The sequence below is a fragment of the Dendrobium catenatum genome, unplaced genomic scaffold, assembly GCF_001605985.2.
Source record: "Dendrobium catenatum unplaced genomic scaffold, ASM160598v2 fragScaff_scaffold_716, whole genome shotgun sequence".
Taxonomy (NCBI): Eukaryota; Viridiplantae; Streptophyta; class Magnoliopsida; order Asparagales; family Orchidaceae; genus Dendrobium; species Dendrobium catenatum.
The window spans coordinates 15,571,311-15,596,351 of record NW_021319178.1 but is presented as its reverse complement, the minus strand read 5'-3'; the positions used below and the strand labels follow the sequence as shown (position 1 = coordinate 15,596,351).

Sequence of the window (25,041 nt, the reverse complement as noted above, 5' to 3'; positions counted from 1 at the left end):
CCGATTGAACTCTTTGTGATAAAAAAATGTGTCTGTCATATTGCATGTCACGGGTGCTCTAACTAGTGTGCGTGCCAGCTGTTAAAGTTAGACGGCTCGTACAGCCCGTGAACATATGTCTTCAAAAAGAAACAAAGTAGCGCACTCTTATGTGTCATGGGTTGTTTGACCCCTAATTAAAGTAGACACATTACCACTGGAAAGTTTGTCGCCTATGAGCAAAGCAGGAGATTATTTAGTGTACTACAATCTATCTGCACAAATCATGCAAGTAGTGCACGACAGTCTACCTGTACAAAGCAGAAAACAATTCAATCTACAAGCTGCTACGCCCCACCACCAGATCCGTAACATTCGTATTAGCGGACAGAAGGCGTGTATAAGCTCTTCAATGAAAAGTTGTGTGCATCCAAATGACGATCACCTGGACAACTACAAATATTTTAAAATTTTCTTGCACCTACATCATAGTTTGTATACACATTGGTACACTAAAGGGGAAAATATGATCTTGACCCGCATGGGCCCCGACGAGCGTGTTATTGGTACACACGTGACGCCTAGGGATGCTACGCTAGTCTATAAGTGAATTCAAGTTCGAACCCGATTCTTTTATGCAGATCAATAGGAGTCGACAGGGTTCAAACATTCAAACAAATACACATGGTTGTGGGGACCGATGTATTTATTTTAATACAATTATATTAAACCTTCAAGGCTTATAATCAAGAGAATTCACTAAATAAAAACATAAAGCCTATGAAACCCAATCCTCCTCAGCAAGTAAATAGGAGTAGACAGGGTTTGAATCATCGGATAAATATGCGGTCACAAAATTGACAGGAATATTTATTTTGTACATTAATATTAGGTCTTCAAGGCCTTTAACAAAGGAAATTCACAAAGGCATGAAGCCTACGAAACCCGATCCCCTATCGGCAAGCTGATTGGGTCGACAAGGTTTAGTCAATGAATGACCCACACTCCGATGATGGCCGTGTTGAATGCAAATCTCAATCGGAGGGGTTCACAAATGATTTGAAATGCCACTCAAAATGTCCAAAAAATCCAAAATCCAGAACATTTAAAATTGAAATAAATCCGTCAATCACTTAAAGCAAAAATCATCCACCATCCGCAACAACTTGCCGGGGTGGACATATTTAAGTTGACCTTAGCTCACAAAGAGCCAAATGCCTACTAGAAAATATTACTAGGATCCATTCTCAAACAATCTCTATGTGTCCTCTAACCGGCGTTTTTGCCGCTAAATGGCACTGCAGGATAAACAGTTATGACTCAGGGCCCTCTAAACCGAGTGGTTTTGTCGTCAAATGGCACCACGAAATACCGGTTATGGACAGCGCCAATACGTTCCTTATTGGCATTAAATCTTTGAGATATGAATCAATAGGATATGATCGATAGGGCACAAAGCCCTCTGTTAGCTAAGGTGAATTCAAATTTGTCCTATTAGACAAACATTCCCCCCAGGTCTACAAGGTTCCCTTGGACGAAACAACCCATGGCTGCCGACAAGGATCCTTCTTTCAGGTTGGGTCGACTACCTCCTCTGACTGAGTAGACCTGGGACCACGATGGCCCGGGACGACGGAACCATGAGATCTTGATCGGGTCCATCATCCATTCCCCCACTATCCGCTTTAAGTGCAAGATGGTGCAATTTTTATTTTAAATATCAAACCTACAAACTCTCCCCAAATTCCCAACTTCCAGATTTCATACCTAATGCTGCTACTATATGCCAGATAACACGTATCTCTACGTATTTGATTGACGACTAACCTTAATTGAAAGTTCTCTCTCATGATTGGGAAGGATAATTAACTATAGGGGCTTGTGCCTATATGAAACCAGAACTCAGATCATAATGTCCTCACAAAATGAGGGCGAAATCTCTGGGTAGTGTCTTATCTACAAACCCATCTGCCTTCTAAAAATTACCCCGAAACTTAATCTGTTAAAACTCCCTCGCCAAATAAAAGCACAATCAATGCGCGCGGGAAAGCCGGGGCCGAATTTTCGGAGCCGACAAATTTTAATAAGCAAAATTAAAACATTTCTTCCTAATATTATTTCAGAATATTAATGTGCCTTTATACCTGGAAGAAGTATATATGATAATTGCCTTATTGCACAAGAGATTGCGAATAATATGAGACATTCTATAGCTAAATCGGGTTACATGCTCTTAAAGCTTGATATGGAACAAACTTATGATTCAATGTGCTGGAAAACATTGAACCAAATTATGAAGATTTTGGGATTTCCAGAGAGGATTATACATTTGATAATGCAATGTGTTAGTAATCCTAAATTTGTAATCAAAATCAATGGAAGGGGAACAAATTGGATAACTGCACAATATGGATTTAGACAGGGATGCCCATTATCTCCTAGTATTTTTATAATGTGCTTTGAGTTATTGTCCAAGGCTCTACAAGCAAAGAGCAATTACCTGGGTATTAAATTAGCTACAAGCATAGAGAAAATTACCCATTTACTCTATGCGGATGACGTACTAGTTGTTGCGGAGGCTAATAGAAAAAATATTGTAATTTTGAAGCAAATCTTTAATGACTATTGCGAATGGACATGACAAAAAATCAACTCACAGAAATCATTGGTTCTATTTGGCAAAAAGGTTTCGAGAAGAATGAGGAAAAGAATTAAAAAACTAATGAGAATAACTGAAGTCAAAGAGTTCAATTATTTGGGAATAAAACTGGCATTAAGGAGAATGAAAGCTATTGATTATAACTATTGTATAGAAAAAGCTATGGAAATATTGAACTCTTGGGGTACTCGGTGGATTTCTTTGGCAGGAAGAATAATGTTAATAAAAACGGCATTCTCATCAATCATTTCATATTTAACAACACACTCTCTTATCCCAAGAAGTATTTTGATGACAACTGATCGCTTGTGTAGAAGCTTTTTGGGGCATAAGGAGAAAGGAAAACAGGGGATGCACTACATAGTGTGGCCGACATTATGCTTGACAACTAATTCAGGAGGATTTGGAATTCAAGGAGCAGCTGAAAGACAAGGTCCATTGAGAGCAAGATTAGCCTGGAACTTCATACAAAAGCAGAATTCATTATTGAGCAGAATTATGGAAAAAAGGTATGGCAATTGCATTTGGGAAGAAGGAATAAAAAGGAATGCTTCTCATACTTGGCGAACATTAAGGAAGGGGCAAACTATCTAAAGCCAATTACAAGATGGAATATTTAATCAGGTGAGAATATTGACATATTAAAAGATACATGGTTACTGGACAAAAATCTAGAGAAATGGCCGTCCACAAGTAATGCAAAAGACCTATGCGGTAAAAATGTTTCTTTTCTAATAAGTGCTGATGGATCGTGGGATAAGGAGAGAGTGGAAAATTATTTCTCTGAAGAAATGGGAGAGCTGATTCTTCAAATTCCCATTGGGAACGAAATAGGGGAAGATAGTATTGAATTAAAAACAGTGATACGGGTAGATCTATTTGTTCACTGTCATATAAAGCAAATTGCAAAAAACAAGGAGAATGGAGTAATGTGAAATGGATGAAGAAGCTACAAATATCTCAAAGAGAATTCCTGTTTTGGTGGAGATTGTTGAATGATGCATTACCAACCAATGTATGACTTAATCAAAGAAAATTATATTGCAGAAATGAATGTCCTCGTGGCTACCGAATTGTTGAAGATACAGAACATATCATAACAGGTTATGCCAAATTATTGGAATTATTGAATATTTTAAGGAAATGGGGAATTGATGTTCCAATGTTTCAAAACAAATCTCAATGTGTTGCTAAACTGCAGAATTCAGGAAAAAGTCATGTTGGTCTAGCTAAATTATATGCAGTGGCTGTTTACCACAACTGGAAAGTTCGAAACAAGGCAAAGCATGGAAAGATAGTACCGTCATCATCTTTTGTAGCAACAGAAATTTTATCGAGTTTTTGTTCGTCACATTCAATCCCAACAAAAAAAAGAACTGGGACTCCAATCAGCAAATGCTGTCTAAAGCTTAGTGTCCCCGACCTGAAGGTTGGATTAAGTTGAATGTAGATGCATCAGTTTTGCAATCTAATATGTCAGGATTGGCAGGAGTCCTAAGAGATCATAAAGGAGGAATGATGTGTGTTTATGGCAAAAAACTCATTCATTGGGATGTGGCTTGTACACACTGCCGTTGCCAGGTCCCAAGTCCTGGATGAGAAAAGTGGAGGGTTGCGTTAGGTAGTCGACAGCCAGCATAAAACTTGTCGAACAATAATGACATGAATCTTTTAAGAAATTGTGTTAATGCTAGGGCGTCCCCTGGAAGCGACGCGTTGTATGGCCTGAATACAGTGACAAGTGTGCAAGGGCCGCTGCACCGGCGCCCGGGTGCAATGTTAAATAGGCAAGGGTTCCCACATCAAGGACGGATGTAGGCAAAGAAGCTAGTCCATGAAACTAAAATTAGGATAGGAACTTGGAATATAGGTTCCCTTACATGAAAACTAATGGAATTAATAGATATTATGATTCATAAGAAGTTAAATATTTTGTGCATTCAATAAACTAAATGGGTTGGAGAGAAGGCTAAGAAAATTGATAGTTTAGGATTTAAACTTTGGTATTCGGGTAGGAGTCGTACTAGAAATGGTGTAGGTGTTATTATAGATAAGAGTTTAAAAGATAATGTTATAAAAATGAATAGGATTGGAGATAGAATTATAGCTTTAAAGATTGTTGTTGATGATAAGATTGTTAATATTATAAGTGCTTATGCTCCTCAAGTAGGTTTGGATATAAGTTCTAAATTAAATTTTTGGAATAACTTAGAAGAATTAATACAAAATATACCTCTTGAAGAAAGAGTTTTTATTGGAGGACTCTAGTTTCTTGCAAAGTTTAAGCATTTTTTCAATTGCTCCCTATAAAGACCCGTATCAATGAATAAGGCTTTTTGTATTTTTAATTCATAAGCAATACAACCTTAAAACATTAAATTTTATTAATTTATCTGAAGAGCCACTAACAAAATTCCTCAAATATTTAACATTTGTAAAGTTCATAAATTACCTATTTTCAGTGTTGTGTTGTCTTCTATAGATAAATTTTTTCCTTTATGTCATTTCTAAATCTCTGAAGACTTACCTGAAATATTTATTTAATGGAATGATATATATATATATACAATACATATATAACCTTCAATATACAAATTCTTCTCTTTTTTATCTTTATTTTATTTATTTCAATCATTTATACATATCCGATCATATTCCTTTATAACATTTATAAAGCTTTAATATTTATTTCTTTTTCCACTTAACTTGTATAAGAGCACCGTCTAAATGTACCAAAGGTACAACCATTTTCATTTCCATTTACTTTTCAATAACCTTTTTCGTACACGAGTATGTTGTTTCCCCAACTTGTACTATACGAAGGTGAACTCATATAAGTTTGCATGCATATCCTTTTTACTTATTTTACATTTATTTAATTTATTTTGATTCATTTTCATATACCATTTCTTCGTATGCATACTTTCTTAAGACATACATGTATCATACATATTTATACATCCTTTTTCACATATTCACACAATTCCATTCAAGTCATTTTATTCATTCATTTTTCGTTGTAACAATATCTATATTATTTTATGCATTTAAACTTACATCATTTCACACATGCTAGTTTCCAAAAAGGAGTAAAACCTTTAAGCAAAACTATGATATGAAATGTTATGTAATGTTGAAAGAAAATATAAAATATTAAAATTTCACAACTATAATTATAATTACCTACTTTAATCTTTCAAATCGATCTTTGTCACAACCTCAACTTTAATTCTCATTCTTGTTGAATCCTACAGGCTATAGTTTGATTTCTTTCCTTCTAAAATTCCTAAAATTTCACAATATAATTTTCATAAAACAAATATTCTTTTAAAAATAAATCTAAGAAAATTCATATGAAAGTTTACTTACAATGAGGGGATTTTTCAAATACCAAAATCTTCCTTTTTTTCTTCTCAAATCTCTTCTCACTTCCAATTGTCTCTCTTATCTTCAATTAAATGTTTCTACTAAATAGAGAAAAATTAGGAAACAATCTATACATAATTGAAAAAAAAACAATTTTTTTTTTCTTTCCCTCGTTGTTCTTCCAAATTTATCTGTCATGGAATGTTCTCACTTTACATTTGCAAGATGATGTACCTTGGTGTATGCTTTTTGCTGATGATATTCTTCTTGTTGATAAGACTAGAGAGGGAGTTGAAGGTAAACTTGAATTATGGAGGTCAACCTTAGAGTCTAAAGGTTTTCGCTTGAGTAGATCTAAAACGGAATATATGGAGTGTAATTTTATTAGTAATAGACCTAGTGAGGGGATTGTGACTTTGGGCGATCAAGTCATTAATAAGAGTACACGTTTTAGATATCTTGGATCATTTGTTCAGAGTGATGGTGAAATAGATGGGGATATTATCAGCAGAATTCAAGTTGGATGGTTGAAGTGGAGGAATGCATTTGGCTTGTTATGTGATAGAAATGTACCCCTCAAACTTAAGGGAAAATTCTATAAGATGGTAGTTAGGCTTGCAATGATTTATGGTGCCGAATGTTGGCCATTAAAAGAGAAGCATAGTACTAAGTTAAGTGTGGCAGAGATGAGGATGCTCAGGTGGATGAGTGGCTTTACCCTTAGAGATAGGATACCAAATGAGCATATACGTGAAAAGGTTGGAATAGCTCCTGTAGAAGATAAGATTAGAGAGAGTCGCCTTAGAAAAATTGCTAGTTTGAAGGAGGCTAATTTGAGGTGGCAACCCGCTCTCGACGAGCTCGTTTAAAAAATTGCTTTTCGAGTTCAGTTCATGAATAGGTTCAAGCTCGTCGAGCTCTAATCGAACGAGGCTAATTTGAAGGAGGCTAATTTGAGGTGGCAATTAGAGAGAGAGAGAGAGAGGGTTGTTTAAGCATGAGGAGGCTAATTTGAATTTATTTTATATTAGGAAGCTTTTATTAGGAGGTGGAGTATTTAAAAGCATGAGAAGGTAGGTAAGGTTTTTATGTTTTGATTATAGTTTCTCGCTACAGGACCGTCGTTCGTAGCCGCCGGTAATAGCTGAATTTCCTGTAGTGTCTCTTGGAGTTCTCTTGGCGGCTTTGGGCTCTAGATTCATCATTTAGAGATTGAGAGAGAACGATCGTCCTCTCGAATTGAGGATCAATTGTATCTTTGATTGTTCTTGTCTTTGGTTTTATTCCTATAATACAATCTACCGTTTTTATTATTTTCATTGGAGATCTTGAAGTTTTATCGTTGTTTTCACCAATTCTTGTTAGGGTTGCTTGCGAACTCAACTATTTCTTGTTAGGGTTACTTGCGAACTTAAGTATTTCCTATCAATGTGGTCACATGAGGTGTGGGTTGTTGGTAGGGTTGCATGTAGGTGGTAGTGAGGTCGTGATCTACTTTGAGCTGCATATTCCTAATTCATGCATGAATTATGAATACACTGAAAATAGGTTAATGGGGTTATTAGGGTGTAGAAAAGTTGAGCCGAGCTTGAGTCACCCCTGGCTTGAGCTTGAGCTTGATTAAGTAATCAAGTTCCTGCTCGAGCTTGAATTTAATTTTATGAGTTCGGGTTGGCTCACGAGTCGCCTCATTTGTTATGAAAGGGAGGAAATATGATTTAAATAATTATTATAATAAAATGAGAAGAAGAATGAGAAATTACAAAGAATCACTTGATAAAAAGAAGTGGGATATATTTTATTAAATATTTTTAGGTTTTTTGCTTGACTTGCTTATACCCCTTGGTTATTCCTTCTTCCTCAAAGCATTACCACATTACAAATCCCAAAACCTCTACATTTATTTTACAATATACCCATAATATCTACAACCCAATATACCCTTTGTAAAAAAAAACAATATAATTTAAGGGTACATTCTCATACTCACATGTGCACCCAAAGGAAGAGAGTAAGATGATAATACCTAGTGTTTGTGACGTGCTAGTAGTTTTCATATATTTCCTTTTTTTGTTAATTCAATCAAGAAAGTTCCATCTGCAGTTTACATTTTGTTAGCAAGTATTGATAAAAATACATGTTGAAATAATTGTTATTTTCTAATTATAGGTATCGCGACCCTAAGACTGGTTTACCTTATGCAACAATAGAAGCCTTCAAGATAATTCGGGAACGGTGAGTTATCCTCTAATTGCTTTAAATCTTTCATAGTTATCATAAATTTATATGTTTTCATGCTTATTGTTGTGCTATAACCATTTTGTACTTTTAGCAATTATCGTTATCTTAATTAGCCTTATCCCAATTATTTTTAATGAACATTTTTTTTTGGATTATTTTTGTTCAGTGATGTCTTTGTTGCTTTAAGTTTAACTATGGAACTCTATTATCATGTCTTTAAGATAAATTGTGGTTATTGTACTCTTTTTCCTTCTTATGCTTTCTATATTAATGAATCTTATATTTTCGGTGATATTTTTCTGTCTACAGGCTCAAAGTAATCTATTCTTTTCTTAAAAAATAGATTATTTTTTTTTCAATTAGAATAGCAATTTTTTGAGATTTTATATGGGTCTATATCACTTTGATAATTATTTGTTCAAAATTTTCTTTTATGAAGTGTCTATGAATCTCAATATATTTAGTCTTATCATGGTTGATATGATTTTTGGCAATGCTGATTATAGCTTGGTTGTCATACATCATCATCATTAGTTAAAATCTTTAGATGACTCTGAATTCTGCTTCAACAACATTTTTATCAACCATTTATTTTTGCTTTTTGTGATGAAATTTATCCAAATTATCTTGAGTTATAGCCAAAAAATTAATTTAGTTACAAATCCCACCTAATAAACATTTGTGAATGTTTACATATTCTAATTTATTCCTGTATTGAATAGTACGCCTTTTTCTATACCAATGAAATATTTTCAAACCCCAAAATCTTTAATTTATATGTATTTGCTAGAATATTTTTTTAGTCTGCCAATCATTTCTTCTATGTTATCAGGTAAGATAATATCATCAACATTGACAATGAGGATCGTGATTTCACCTTTGGATGGTTTATTGACGAAAAAAAAAAATGCCAATCTTTGAGAGTAATAATGTCTTTTAATTGTTGCAGTGAGTATGGTTCATGGTGATTGTTTTTTACTCTATAAATAATTTTAAGTTTTTAAACTTTATATTTACTACTAGTGATCTAAAATACAGGCGTAGTTATACAAACCTCATATTCATGATCTTTATTTCAATAGGTATTTTTGCTAGATAATTAAGAAACTAGTCCATGTTGGCAACAAAAGAGAGGATAACTCTGACTAAATTAATGTTAGCATCTGTTGCAATGATTTATTGATTATGAATGTCCTAAGTTGGAGTAAACGTTTTGCAGCTTGTCTCACCGCATTCCTTTCAATGCTCCCATCAAGCTTCTATTTAGTATTGAAAATCTATTTGTGCACAACATGCTCCTTGCCCTTGGGTAGGGTATAAAAGTTTCATGTGTCATTTCTTTTTTAATGCACTTATTTTTTTATGGACATCATCTCTCCATTCATGTATTCTTAATGCATCACAAATGTTGTTGGGGATGTTCATGCTAGAAAGATTTTCTGGCATTAAACTGAGGATATTAGGTGTCATAATAAATGAAATCACTAATCTTGTGTTTCATATAAGTCCATGTACATTTCCGGTAAGTAGGAAGACTTAAACAACTCAAAGCTATTAATTGAATACATGTTCATGGTGTGCGTTGACAGTTGGTAAGTTTCACACTGAAATGACTCGGATTTTTATTGATGAAGAAGAAAGTAATTTTTTGACATACTTAAATTAGAATGACCAAGATAGAGGTGTCGTTATAACATGATTATGCTCTATTTAGGGTAGGATACATACTAAGCATGTTTTACTTGTAATTCTAAATTTTCTTTAACATTCAAGATCTAGAGTCCAACATTTGTCATAGCATGGTCAATCATTCTTGAGATCACATCTTGGAACTCAAAATGAGTAGAAAAAAGTTTAATAACACAGTTAATATTTTGGTTAATTTTGCTGATAGATAAGAGATTGCAAAAAGTTTGGCAACCAATATGATTGAATTTGGAATCATAGAGCATGCGCAGTGAGATAGATCCTTCCATAATCCTTACTATGTAGTTGTTGAAATAATGATTTATATTATGAAATATGGAGGCTTCCCTTATCATATATGCACATGAGTCCACAATCCAGGATGGAAAATTCTCAAATTTTGAATTCAATGCATTTAAGATCATACCTTTTTGAGCCATTGATATGGTGTTAATTTTAGATGTGGGTGGATTTGTATGGATTTAGCTAAGATTCTTTTGCATCATATCAATTTGCTCTTGCTTTAAAAGGGGTTGGTATTTGTTTTGAGGATCATCGTTAGATGTAGGGAGACCATGACCTTGTTTCTAAGTTTCCAATTAGCAGACTTCCCATAAAGTTTTCAGCTTGTTTACTTTGTGTGCCCAGATTTCTGATAGTGATCAAACCAAGGCTTGGCATTAATAAAAGGTAAACATGCTTTGAGAAGCGAGTGTCAATTCTTAATGGTAGTTAGCTAGAGCTAATTAATTTCTATTCATGATTATTTTTTCTTTTTAACTTCTTCTTTTCAGACTTTGAGAATACATCCCATATAGATGGAAGGAGTTTTGTTTCAAATATCCTATCTCATTTATTGAGAGGTTTGATGGAGAAATATAGAGAGAATAAGGAGGATCTACATGTGATATTTATTGATTTAGAGAAAGCATATGATAAAGTTCCAAGAGAAGTGCTATGGAAGTTCTTGAAAAGAAAAGAGTTAATAACGCTTATATTCAAATGATTAAAGATATGTATGCAGGAGCTATTACTTGTGTTCAAACATAAGGTGGTTTGACCAAGTATTTTCCTATTTCGGTTGGATTACATCAAGGATCAACCTTAAGCCCATATCTTTTTGCTTTAGTCATGTATGTTCTCAGTAGACATTTACAAGAGGGTGTACCTTGGTGTATGCTTTTTGCTGATGATATCCTTCTTGTGGATTAGACTAGAGAGGGAGTTGAAGGTGAACTTGAATTATGGAGGTCAATCTTTGAGTCTAAAGTTTTTCTCTTGAATAGATTTAAAACTGAATATATGGAGTGTAATTTTAGTAGCAATAGACCTAGTGAGGGGATTGTGACTTTGGGTGATCAAGTTATTAATAAGAGTACACGTTTTAAATATCATGGATCTATTGTTCAGAGTGATGGTGAAATGGATGGGGATATTATTAGCAGAATTCAAGTTGTATAGTTGAAGTGGAGGAATGCATCGGCGTGTTGTGCGATAGAAAAGTTCCCCCTCAAACTTAAATAAAATTCTATAAGATGGTGTGTGGGCTCCAAAAATTCGGCCCCGGCCTCCGCCCGTGTGCTTCTTTCTTCGGGATAGTTTTAATGGATTAAGTTCCGAGGAATTTTGGGATAGCTGATGAATTTGTAGATAAGACACTGCTCGGAGATTTCATCCTCATTTTGCGAGGACTTTATGATATGAGTTTTGGTTTCCTATAAGCGCAAGCCCCTATAGTTAATTACTCCTCCCGATAACGAGAGAGAACTTTTGATTAAGGCTAGTCATCAATCAGATACGTAGAGATACGTGCTATCTGACATATAATAGCATCATGGGTTTGAGAATTAAAAAGTTTAGAGATTTAATATTTAAAATTAGAAATTGCACCATCTTGCACTTAAAACGGATGGTAGGGTAATGGATGATGGACCCGCTCAAGATCCTATGATTCTGTCATCCCGGGCTATCGTGGTCCCTGATCTACTTAGTTAGAGGAGGCAGTAGACCCAGCCTGACAGAAGGATCCTTGTCGGCAACCATGGGTTGCTTCGTCTAAAGGGGACCTTGTAGACCCGGGTTGGATGTTTGTCTAAGGGGACAAATTTGAATCCACCTTAGCTAACAAAGGGCTTTGTGCCCTATCAATCATATCATATTTATTCATATCTCAAGAATTTGATATCACTAAGGAACGTATTGACTCTATCAATAACCGGTATTTCGTGGTGCCATTTGGCGGCAAAATCTCTCAATTCAGAGGGCCCCGGGGTCATAACTGATTATCCTGCGGTGTCATTTGGCTGCAAAATTGCCGATCAGAGGACACGTACCACGTCCTTATTGGCAGGAGATTATTTGAGAATGGATCATAATGATATTTTCGACATTAGCTTTATGTGAGCTGAAGTAAATTTCAGATTGTCCACCCCAACAAACTATTGCAAAGGGTGGATGGATCTTGTTTTAAGCATTGATGAGTTATTTCAATTTTAAATATTTTGGATTTTGTGATTTTATAGGATTTTTGCGGGTATTTGGGTGGAGCTTTGAATGTTGGAATCGCCCATCCGGTTGAAATCTGTATTTAACACGTCCATCGTCGTGGTGACTTTAAAGTCACTTATATTTTTGTAGAAATTTGAATCTTGTGGAAGTTTGGAAGTATTTGAAATTGTATGTGGATCCCTCCGATTGAGATAAACATTCATTACGGCCATCATCAGAGTGTTTGGGGTCATTTCAATTTGTTTATTGAACCTTGTTGACTCTGTTAGTTTGCTGACAGAGGATCGAGTTTGTCATAGGCTTTACGCCTTTATTGGTGAATTTTCTTTGTTGAAGGCCTAATATGAATGTTTTAAAACAAATATCTTGATCGACGTCGTGACCGTATATTTATTTAAGTATTTGAGCCTTGTGGACTCCTGCCTACCCGCACAGGAGAATCAAGCTCGAACTTGGGCTTATTTATTGACCCGCGCAACATCTCTAGACGCGTGTGTATTCATAACACACTCGCTGGGGCCCATGCTGGTATATGATTGCACTTACCCTGTTTTTGTACCTATGTGTATGCAAATTATGGTGCATGTGCGGAGACATTTTTAGAATATTTAACATTGATCAGTCGAGAGGGTAACCGTCATTTGAATGCAACGCTCTACTTGGAAGCTCATACATGCCTTATGTCCGCTTGTATGCATATTGCAGATCCGGTGGCGTGGCGTTGTACTTTAGTCATTTGCCCGTTACATATAGGTAGACTGTCGTACACTACTTGCATAATTTATGCAGGTAGATTGTAGTGCACTAACGAATCTCCTGCCTTGATTGTTTAACAAATCTCCTTCAGTGGCTTGTGGGGGTTTACATTTGTTGTAGTCAACTTTCACTTTATTCATAAATGACATTTTGTGTGTATTGCGGGTCTCCCACAACGGCCTGTAGGTACATGCATTTACTGCACATCGTACATCTCCACTTGCAAGAGGACGCTGTATTTGGTTTCCATTGGATGGTTGTTGATTGCAAGGGTGCTACGGTATCCTTACTACAACAGTTCGTAGGTACTTTGCATATGGGAGAGATTTCTTATATTGACTCGTAGGAGCTTGCATATGTCATCTATTTCTCCCTTTATATTGACTGTGAGCACATTTATGCAATTATTGCATGCTAATCACCATGGCTTACTGAGGTTTGGTATATCTGCTTGTGCCTTCTGTAATTCTTGTATCAGCTGTTTCTTTCCATAAGTGGTTCATAACGTGCGCCAAGGATTTATATGCTTGCGTAGAGTCAAAAGATGATGATCACTTACACCAGTCGTGTAACTTCCTTGGAAATAATTTGCAGCTTGTATGGTGAGCTTACACCGTTGATATTTACATTCATTACGTGTTGCACTGCATACCTCAACTCATGTCACTTTTTGTTATTTGCTAGCAATTGAACTACATGTGCCTTTCGACTTTCATCATTTGCGGATTTACACCTGGCTGCTTGCTTATATGTGTTGCTTATTATTGCATTCATGTCCTTGTAGTCATTGCAATTACTCCAAATCACCCCTTGCATGGAATCTCATTGCCACCTATGAGTGATTTGTATTTACAAGAATTTGGCATATTGACTTGCAAGTGGATCATCTTCACCATAACTTCATTTCTTCCTTTTTAATGACATAACATTCTTTATACATGAATGTTAGTTGTCGTCATTATTTGCAAGAGTTCATCATGTATTCCTCTCCTCACTTGCTGATGGTTAATGAATTCACTTGTATGTTGACATCAACCAGAGCAGGTCGTCACATTCTCTACTGATGTTTACATTTTAGTCAATGTGATGCTTCCTTAATATCCCGTTTAGATTTCGTTGTTTGGAGGCCAAATTGTGTTATCTTATATGGCTACACCATTCACCAATTATAGGTAACATATTTGCTAAGGCCTTATATGCTTTCTTGCAATCAATTCATGCATGAATCCACTGGTTATTGTTCATGAGTGATATGCATAAATCTTTGCTCATATATTAGCTTTCACTTAGATGATTATGACAAATTAACATATGTATTTGAACCCATTAATTCATAATTTGCACTTTTGTTAATTCCTTTTGTCCAATTTTCCTTGCAGTCACAAGTTTAGTTGATTGTTCAAATCAAGTCCATATCCTTTGTAATTTGTTCAAGTCTGAGTCCAGTTTGAGTTCAAATATACTCCCTATGGTCCATTCATTCAAGGTCTTATTGTTCATTTGAGTTATTGTTCGTCCACATTAAGATCAAGTCTTTTATTTAATCTTTGAAGTTTGCATTTAACCCATTTAATTGTTCAAATCAAGTCCAAACAAAGTCCCTCGTTGTCCTTTTGAGTTCAATCAAGTCAAAGCATGGTCTTATGTTCACCCGAAATTTCGGCTGTCTCCCGGCATCTCTCCTGTTTAGGGGAAACTATCGAAAACTGGGCCTCCCACCACGCTAGAGAAAAGCATGTACAGTAGGTGTCCTTAGACACCGTGGCCGTGAAATCTTCAATCTCACCGCGCTAGAGAAAGATGTGTATGGGTCTTCAGTACCTGTTTCAAAAGAGCACAGTTTGCTTTCCCCACAGGTATAGAGCCGCGTACGGGTACTTAAGATTGTTCCCACAATGCTACAAAGAGCGTGTATAGGGCCTACCCGCTTCGTCGTAGGCGTCACACCGAGTTCTGTTCCCACTACGCTAGAGAATAACGTGTATGGATGGTTTGTTGGCTCGACACGAATATCAAGGACAAGATTTTGGGTTCAGGAAGTTATAACTTGGCGACCGATGATATGGAGGGCACGTGGATCTTTGCTTCTGATCGAAATGTCGTAATTTCCGTTCCGACAGGAATGGACGTTGTCGGAGGGGGCGAAGAAGTGCGCCAAAGGACAAAAGTTTCTTCCACAGCGAGCGAGCTCTTGTAGTTGCTTCTGACCTAAACGTCGTAGCTTCCGACCTCACGGGAAGGGAACGTTTTCGGGGGAGCAGAATCAAACAACAACGAAAGAGCCGAAGAAGAGCGAGATCGGAAGGGAATGGGAGAGAGGTGTGAATGGGAGAGGAAGATCTAAACACTTTGTTTCTTCACTATTTCACGATGAGCGACGACGTGCGAAGGTATGGCGGGATGCAACATCGAACGTGTGTGGGATGGAGACGACGTGCAATTCGAACGACTCGACGTGCTAGTTCAGTGCCGGACCGGAACGAATAATTTTTTTATTACATATTCAGGTCAACATGGTGGTGAGACCTGCAATGCTTTATGGTACCGAATGTTAGCCATTAAAAGGGAAACATAATACTAAGTTAAGTGTTGCAAAGTGCTTAGGTGGATGAGTGGCTTTACACTTAGAGATAGGTGTTGACCTCCGGATCAAACCCAAAAGAGAAAAAGGGAGAAGAATCCAAAAATCCAGCATACATAACTTGAATCCATCGGATCCTCAAAATCATGTCGAGATTGCGTCGATTCGGCGCCGTTCGCATCATTTCTCCGTAAACCCGGCGCAAATCCTGCATCGTCGCCTCGATCGTTACCCCATTCGCCTCTATAAAACGTGACCGAAGGCTCTCCGACCCCACTACCACGCCCGATACCTCAGCTCTCACACACGACTTTCCTGCCTCCATCCCGACGCCGGCGTCCGACCTCCTCTGGCAGAGAGAGAGAGAGAGAAAGAGATAGAGAGGAGAGAAACCTTACCTTGCCCTAGCCTCCACCCGACTTTGCCCCTTCGACGATGTCTCTTTCCTTTCGGATCGAGAGTCACGACATTTTGAACGGAAGTAACCACGGGAGCTCGATAGCTAGGAAGGTAACTTACTTCCTTTCGCGTGCAACTTCAGCCAAATCCCATAAATTCTCAAACAGAGAGAAAGGGCTGTTTAATTGGTTTTTAATTAAAAGTATTTTTAATTATAATTATTTTAATTAATTATATTTATCACAATTAATTATATTTAATTTTAATTAAATGGTTATAATTTGTTTTAATTAATTATGACTAATTTTAATTAGAATTAAATTTAATTAATAATTATTATTAATTAATTATCATTTATTAAAGTTAATTAATATGACTTAATTATAATTAATTAAATTTAATTATAATTAGTCATTTCTAATTAATTCTATTAAATGTAATTAATTATTTTAATTATAAGTAAATATAATTAATTAAGGATAACTATAATTAATTATAAGCTTCTCTCTCTCTCCCTCGATCCACGTGCCAACATCTACAACCCCGCGAAGGTATGCATTTTCCAAACTCAGATTGTCGCTACGTTGTATGCGGCGGACCGAAAAATTGCCTATACACGCCTTTATTGCGCGTGGTGGGATGGGACTCCGATCCGACGTCTACGATAAGGCGGGCAATCGCCTAAACTCTACTTCGGCGTTTGTGGCGCACCGGAAAACCGACTATACACGCCTTTATTGCGCGTGGTGGGATGGGATCCCGGTGCGGCACCTACGACGAGGCGGGGTCTCTTATAGGTACCCCCGAGCGGGGGGAAAGCAAATTGTGTCACTTATAAGTACCCCTGAGCGGGGGGAAAGCAAACTGTGCATTTTTAAATAGGTACCGTTAAAGACCCCATACACGCCTTTATTGCGCATGGTGGGAGGAGCAAAAAATCACGGCCGTGGTGTCCTCGTCCGAGGACATCTACCATACACGCCTTTATTGCGCGTGGTGGGAAAGGCCCAGTTTCTTGTAGTTTTTCCCTAAACAAGAGAGACGCCGGGAGGCTGCTGAAATTTCGGGTGAATATACAACCACACTCGGACCTGTTTGAACTCAGAAGAACTACGAAGGACTTGTACTTGGACTTTTGAACAAAATTTAAATGAGTTAATAAAGAATTGAACCCAAGTAAAAATGAAATTGAACTAAAATCAATTTTGAACCTGAGGACTCGGAGGACTTGAACAAACTGCAAAGGACATGGACTTTGATATGACTTGAACATTTGAACTCAAGAAAAGACTTGTGTTGGACTATAGAAGGGCTTGAACTTCAATTGAATTTGAACAAGGACTTGAACAAGTTGACAACGGACGTGTGGACTTAATTTGGACTCGAGCAAAATGAGAACTTTGACATTTAACTCAAACTTGTGGATATTTGAACTTGAACAAAGGACTTGGACTTTAACAAATCATATGAAATCAAGGTTAAACCAAGATGCAATAAGCCAAGGATGATTCCAAACAACAAGACATTTGCAGCTATACAAGCTAGAACTCATAAAGAATGTTGAATGAATTTTCAAGGCATACAAATGATGAATGATAGAATGGCTTGATATATTCAAGAAAAATCAACTTGCAAACGAGAACGAGTGATATCCACATCGTCGTGCAAGCAAATTCAACTCCCCTTGTAAATAAAGAGATTTGGTGGGTCATTATGGTTCATTACAAATATAGGAGTGCACATAACATACTACAAGCAACATCGAAGGAGCTACAAGGAATGCAATGTCGTATCTCTCATTAACAACAATTCAATTCCAAGAAGATACAATCACGAATGAGATCAAATGCTAATGAGTAAATAAAAAGGCTTGTATGCAATGAACAAGAAAATGCAAGAGTAACATGCATGTCAATAACAACACACACAATGAAATATGCATGAACAGTAACAAGGAGCTTGTAGTGATATGTCCACAAACAAAGTAAGGGAGAGGAGTGGATCCTTTGCCATCAATACGGACTAGTATGTAAGCGAGCACATAACGATCTACTTTCAATAAGAAAGATAGATATGTTATAAGAGACCCACACCACAATAAGCATGTCAGTACAACAAGAAAGATTCGACGTGAGGTGGAATAAACATGGGGCAACGACGATGAATATTCTACAAATACTTGGGAGATAAACTCCTAGAAGGCAAAATGTGGAAGATCATAGTAAAGGGAGATACTTACGGGTCCTTGTAAAAGAACCGTCATATGCACCATATGCCATCTACAAACAAAAATAGATGACACATAGCAAAATGCAAATACGTATGGGCCTTCATAGGAGACCCGTCATACACAACAAGCTATCCACAAGAAAAATACAGAAGAGCTTCAAAAAAGTGCAAGCTCCTACGAACAAAGGCAGGAGATTAGTTAGTGCACTATGATCCGCCTACAAAAATTAACAAATAGTGCACGACAGTCTATCTGTACAAAGCAGCAAACAACTGATCCAAAAGCTGCTACTCCACGCCACCGGATCCGCAACATTCATACAAGCGGATAAAAGGCGTCTACAAATACTTTCAAAATACCCCTGCACATGCACCGTAGCTTGTATACACATAGGTACACTAAAAGAGGTAATTGTAATCAAAACCTGCATGGGCCCCGGCGAGCGTGTTATTGGTACACACGTGACGTCTAAGGATGCTGCACGGGTTATCAAATTTTAAACCAGCTTCTCTTTAGCAGGTAAAAAACAGTCGACAGGGTTTAATTATAAAATGCCCCCAAACCCGCATGGGCCCCAGCGAGCGTGGTATTGGTACACACGTAACCTCTAGGGATGCTGCGCGGGTTGACAAGTGAATTCAAGTTCGAAACCGATCCTTCTATACTGGTCAATAGAAGTCGACAGGGTTCGAACCAACAAACAAATATACGGTTGTGAAATACATTCATATTAGGCCTTCAAAGGTCTATAACAATACTAATTCACTATCAAGGGCATAAAGCCTACGAAATCCGATCCTCTATCAATAATTCAATAGAGTTGACAAGATTCAATTTACAAAAAGAAATGACCCCAAACACCCCGATGATGGCTGTGTTGAATGCAGATCTCAACCGGAGGGGTTCTCAAATATTTTCAAATGTCTCCTAAATATCCAAAGTTCATTCCAGATATTCCAAAGCTCCACCCAAAATACCCATAAAAATCCAAAATCCAAAAATCCAAAAGATCTCAAAATCCCAAAAATCCAAAAAGATATTTAAAATTGAAATCTATCTATCAAACCACTTAAAGTAAATTCCATCCACCCTCCACAACAGTTTGTCAGGGTGGACAAATTAAAAACTACTTCAGCTCACAAAGAGTCAAATGCCTGGTCGAAAATATCACTAGGATCCATTCTCAAACAATCTCCTGCCAGTAAGGACGTGGTAGGTGTCCTCTAACTGGCGGTTTTGCCGCCAAATGGCATCGCAGGATAAACGGTTATGACCCGGGGCCCTCTGAACCGAGTGGTTTTGCCGCCAAATGGCACCATGAAATACCGGTTATGGCCAGCGCCATTACGTTCCTTATTGACATCAAATCCTTGAGATATGAATCAATATGATATGATCGATAGGGCACAAAGTCCTCTGTTAGCTAAGGTGTATTCAAATTTGTCCCCTTAGGCAAACATTCACCCCAGGTCTACAAGGTCCCCTTGAACGAAGCAACCCATGGCTGCCGACAAGGATCTTTCTGTCAGGTTGGGTCGACTACCTCCTCTGACTAAGTAGACCAGGGACCACGATGGCCCAGGACGATGGAACCATGGGATCTTGATCGGGTCTATCATACATTCTCCCACCATCCGCTTTAAGTGCAATATGGTGCAATTTCTATTTTAAATATCTAACTTTTCAAACCTTTTCAAATTCCCAAACTTCCAAACATTTCAAATACCTAAACCTATGCTGCTACTATATACCAGATAACACGTATTCTATACTTATCTGATTGACGACTAGCCTTAATCGAAAGTTCTCTCTCGTGATCGGGAGGGGTAATTAACTATAGGGGCTTGCGCCTATAGGAAACCAGAACTCAGATCATAAAGTCCTCACAAAATGAGGGCGAAATCTCTGGGTAGTGTCTTATCTACAAACACATATGCCTTCCAAAATTTACCTCGGAACTTATTCAGTTAAAACTCCCTCGCCGAATAAAAGAAAAGCGAGCGGAGGCCGGGGCCGAATTTTCGGAGCCCACAATAGGATACAAAATGAGCATATACGTGAAAAGGTTGGAGTAGCTCCAGTGGAAGATAAGATTTGGTCACATTAAACGGAGGCCTTTTGATGACCCGGTTAGGAAAGTTGAGATATTAGATTTTACTTATGTTAAGAAAGGTAGAGGTAGAACTAAAAAGATTTGGTTATAAAATATTAGAAATGATATATTTTTTTATTAGATTTAAATGAGAATTTGACTTTTAACAGGCACAATGACAAAAAAGGATTCATGTAGCTGACCTCACGTAGTAGGACAAAGGCTTGATGTTGTTGTTGTATCCTACCTCAGACTTTCAGCAAGACTTTTATGTAGTTGGAGAAGAAATTTGAAAATCCTATATTTCTCAACAATCATATGATGTGTTATAGCATCTTCTGAACACTGTCAATCTTGTTCTTCAAAAACATATAGTTGTTGTTAATACTGGGTGAGGGTATTATAATATTGGGTGATAGAGAGCTTATGTTGTCAACTATCATGGAGAGCATATTTGATTTGAAGTAACTCTACAATATTTTTCTTGTTAGAGTATTTATATTTTGAACATTGAATCATCTTTTTTTGGAGGAAATCATATTTTCCTCTTCCGGTAATGAACATTATAATTGATTTGACCTAATTGAAGATAGTTTTACGCATTCAACTTCTGCTGCGTAACTGATGGATTTGAGAAGTTTTCTTGATTGTCGAGTTTGCCATGAGGAAATGATTCAGGATTGGACATGGCATGAGATGAAAAGCTCCCATTAGAAGCCATTTCATGTTTAAATATTATCACAGTTTAGATGGAAGATGAACAAGGAGGACTAGAGAATCTAGAGGAATAATATGGTTAGAGGAGATGACTATGATACTTGTTGAAAAATATAGAAAACAAATACTATTTTTTCTTATCCTAGTGAGGACAAATTACAATTCTTGTAGAGGATACTAGGCCTACTTAGTGGACCAAAGAGGGAAAATTGTAGCTTCCTATAGGAGGGAAAATAATGAAAAAACAACAAACTATATTGATAGCAAATAAATACCAGATATTATTCTTCTTCATAAAGAAATACGTAACGAGGGAATTTGCATGTGATAGCTTTCTTTGATGCATGTACTGGGCAGCTGTTCTGGTTCCTTGCTTGGACTTGGTGGGCAGATGTCCAGGTTCACCCGGATTTCAGTTGGGACAACAGTTGGGTTTCCATTCCTACAGGGGTAATAATCAACTAGGCAGAAGTTGTAATCCAGAATTGGTTTCCTGATTTAAAAAAGCAGCTTTAATTTATTTTTGATTGTTGTCAGCTAGGCACCTTGCATTCCTTCATATTTGGTTCCTGATATCTAGTAGCCATAATTGTTTTTAAATCTGAGAAAGGCTGCAGTCCGCCTCATTGATTGAGCCCATTATTTCCACAAAGAGTTTCCCTTATTTTGTTCTTTGTCTTTCTTTGTGCTTTCATTAAGTGATTTCTGAAGATAAAATTTCCTCCTTTACTTCTTGTTCTTTAGAAAAAATCCTATATGTCTACTTTAAATACAACTAATTTGATCAAAGCTTGTGGATCATTTATCTTGCCTTAACTATTCCGTCTATCTCATAATCTTCTTTTTTTATTTTTAAAAAAACTTATATTATTCTAGCATGTAAATAAAACATCACAAGCCAGTCTTTGCTCAACATATCATCCACTTTGCAGTTCTTCTGGATTCCTTGTATTTGTTGTTTTAATTCTATTTATAGATTGCTATGTTTAAAAATGTTCAATATCTTCCAAGTATTTAAATCTCTCTTGTAAAAGGTTTATATTGACTCTTGTTGAACTTTAAAAAAATATGCTTAATGCACACAGTCATTCTTCACATTAAGTTTGATTTAACTCTATAGTTTCAATCTGTCTCTTTTACCCACTTATTTTTGGATGCCTCTTCTTTTGGGTACTTACCTTTCTTCAATTAATTAACCTCTTTTTGCAATTTCTTTTATACTTTCATGATCAATATCCCCAACAACTTGCCACTGTCGTAAGCTTAATACTTTTTACTTGGATTACCTGAAAATTTTTATACGAACGATTTATTTGTTTTTGTTGGTGAATTGTGATTTAGTTGATCCACTATAAGAAATAATTAAATGTTCTTTCTGTTTCTTAAAATATGTTGGTACTATTGTTTGATTATGAACTAGAGTGAATTAAGCATAATTTCTCAACTTATCTGTCTCTCACACTCGCACTCTCTTTCTCTCTCTCTTATCATATACTCACTTGAAGCTTTCATTTTCCATTTTACTAGCCTCTACTTTTTCATTCAACCATCAGTTATTTATCTTCTCTTCCTCGAGCATATATTTTTATAAGTTCTCTTTCCATTATGTTTTTCTTAAGCTCCTTTAATCTAAATCATGGAGCGTACAAGCTAACTATTTTTTAAACCTTTTGGTCTCTGTCACTTTGCTTTGGTTATTCTATTCTTCGGTTGCAAAGGTCCCTGTAAGATAATTGAGAATTTATGATATCTTCTCTATGGACAGATTCTTCAAGGAGGAAGCTCATAAGAAGAAGCAGGTGACAATGGACACGGGTGATCTTCTAAATTTAATATCTGGTCAGGAATGCTTTTCATTCAAACGCAAAAGATCAGGGGCTGAAACAACTACCAAACCTTCAGACTGGAGATTAGGGGCAAGGTTTAGAAGAATACCAGCTCTTGAAAATCTTGATCTTGATTAAATATAAAGGTGAATGTGGCTTTCTTTTCCTTTGTCGTATAGTTCAAATATGGTTAGCTACATCAAATCAATCGAACACCCTAACAGAAATTTTATCTTCATTTTTCAGCAAACCGAGCAACATATCTGTGGTTGCACCCATGCGTTTTTATTGTCTATATGATTTAGGTATTTTCTGTGAAAACCAAACTGTTTGATGATGCAAGATTTGGAATATTTTTTCGCAAAATAACATGCATCCCTTATCTTATCGATCCTCAATTTGCCATCATAACCATTACCCTTGTTATGAATATTCCATTCAATATGGACGGTAGCTGGAATTGTCACCTGCTAACTTCAACTTCCAGTGCTTATGGAAAATAGTGTTATTCGCAAAATCAAAATGTTTCCAGTTTAAATAAATTGAAAATATCATTTTTCCCCAACAAACAGTAGGCAACCAACTTGGAAATGAACTGGTTGGTCTAGTCAAATTATGAGAATTACTTTTTGGCGATTTAAGCGAAGTTAGTAAACAAATGTGAAATTGTTTGTGTATTTGTTTATTGAAGCTAATTGGAGGAAAAGCTAATGCGAGGAAAACAAATCAGGTTAAATTGCAGCTCTCGTTTACTTTCTATGGTTGTATGTCGATGTAGATTTTTAGATGAGTATGATGATTGGAAACACTTATAGATCTCAAGTATTTCCTCTTAATCTTTGGAAAACAGTAAGAATTCTCCCCAAAAAGCCGCACAAAAACAATAAATAATTTGTATTATTTGATGAAAGGCAAACATAAAATATCAAGATACAATTAATCCTGTATTCAAGAGGAGGATTGATCTCTCTCAAATCTCTAGACTCCACTAGAGCCCAAAGAAAAAATTAAATTTAGGAGATTTCAAATTTCAGCCAAATTTAAGATGCCTTAATCATAGGAGAACAAAGTATTTAATGCATATAAATCAAAAAGAAATCTTTAAACAATCATGCACTACATTCAAATTTCCCTCCAAAATCTCTAAAAAAATCCTTTCTAAAATGCTTTGTTTGCTTCGGTGGCTAGGCGGAAAAGTTTCATTGTTTCGTCTATAAGCCGGTCCAGGTCTAGTGGATCGATCTAACAATACTCCCCTCCCAAGACTCACATTGCTCTCAAGGTGGCAAATGTTAAGAGAGTTGCTATTTACATGTTTTACATTCTTGCAACATGCATAGTTTTGATGATTCCAAATATTACGGTTTTATGTATTGATATCTTCTAACACTTTTTGGAAGATTTGTTTTTGCTTTTGTGTGAACTAATATTTCAGGAAAATCAAATTCCAGATTACTGAAGATTTCAAATCAAATTTAGCATGAGAGATTTTGTGAATTGAAGCTTGTACTTTTCTTTGAATTAAGTTTGAGAGGGAGTGATTGTAATTGAGTGAATAAACACACACACACACACACACTTAAGGAGATCTTTAAAAATTTATACTGATCGTACGGGACGAACATAGTTCGTACGGGACGATCAAGTCAGTTATCTTCTCTAAAAGAGCAATGGAACGAATAGGAGTTGAAGAAAATTTTTCTAACTCCTGATCGTCCAGGACGAATATTTAATCGTCCCAGGACAAAATGTTCTCTGGAAAATTTTTGTTCAGACGAAATTCATATTCGTGCCAGGAAGAAATGCTCTTTGGAAAATTTTCGTGACGAAATGCTCTCTGGAAAATTTTCGTCCAGACGAACTCAAATTCGTCCCAGGACGAAATGTCCTCTGGAAAATTTTCGTTCAGACGAAATTCATATTCGTGCCAGGACGAAATGCTCTCTGTAAGATTTTCGTCAAGACGAACGCAAATTCTTCCCAGGACAAATTGTTCTCTGT

General features: G+C 36.4%; 1 protein-coding gene across 9 annotated transcripts in view; it reads left to right on the top strand.

The window, feature by feature from the left end:
- The window catches only part of LOC110102317 (SWR1 complex subunit 2), a 64,397-nt gene extending 40,891 nt beyond the window's left edge, over window positions 1-23,506 (top strand). For 6 of the 9 annotated variants that reach the window (XM_020830609.2, XM_020830613.2, XM_020830612.2 and 3 more), the window contains 2 exons: window positions 8,174-8,239; window positions 22,980-23,433. In XM_020830609.2, the coding sequence (XP_020686268.1) occupies window positions 8,174-8,239; window positions 22,980-23,178 (265 nt within the window). In that variant the 3' untranslated portion in view covers window positions 23,179-23,433. Of the gene's footprint in view, window positions 1-8,173; window positions 8,240-22,979 lie in introns of all 9 variants that reach the window. The other 3 variants (XM_020830610.2, XR_003701202.1, XR_003701203.1) reach the window with 3 other exon arrangements.
- Window positions 23,507-25,041: the final 1,535 nt, after the last annotated feature.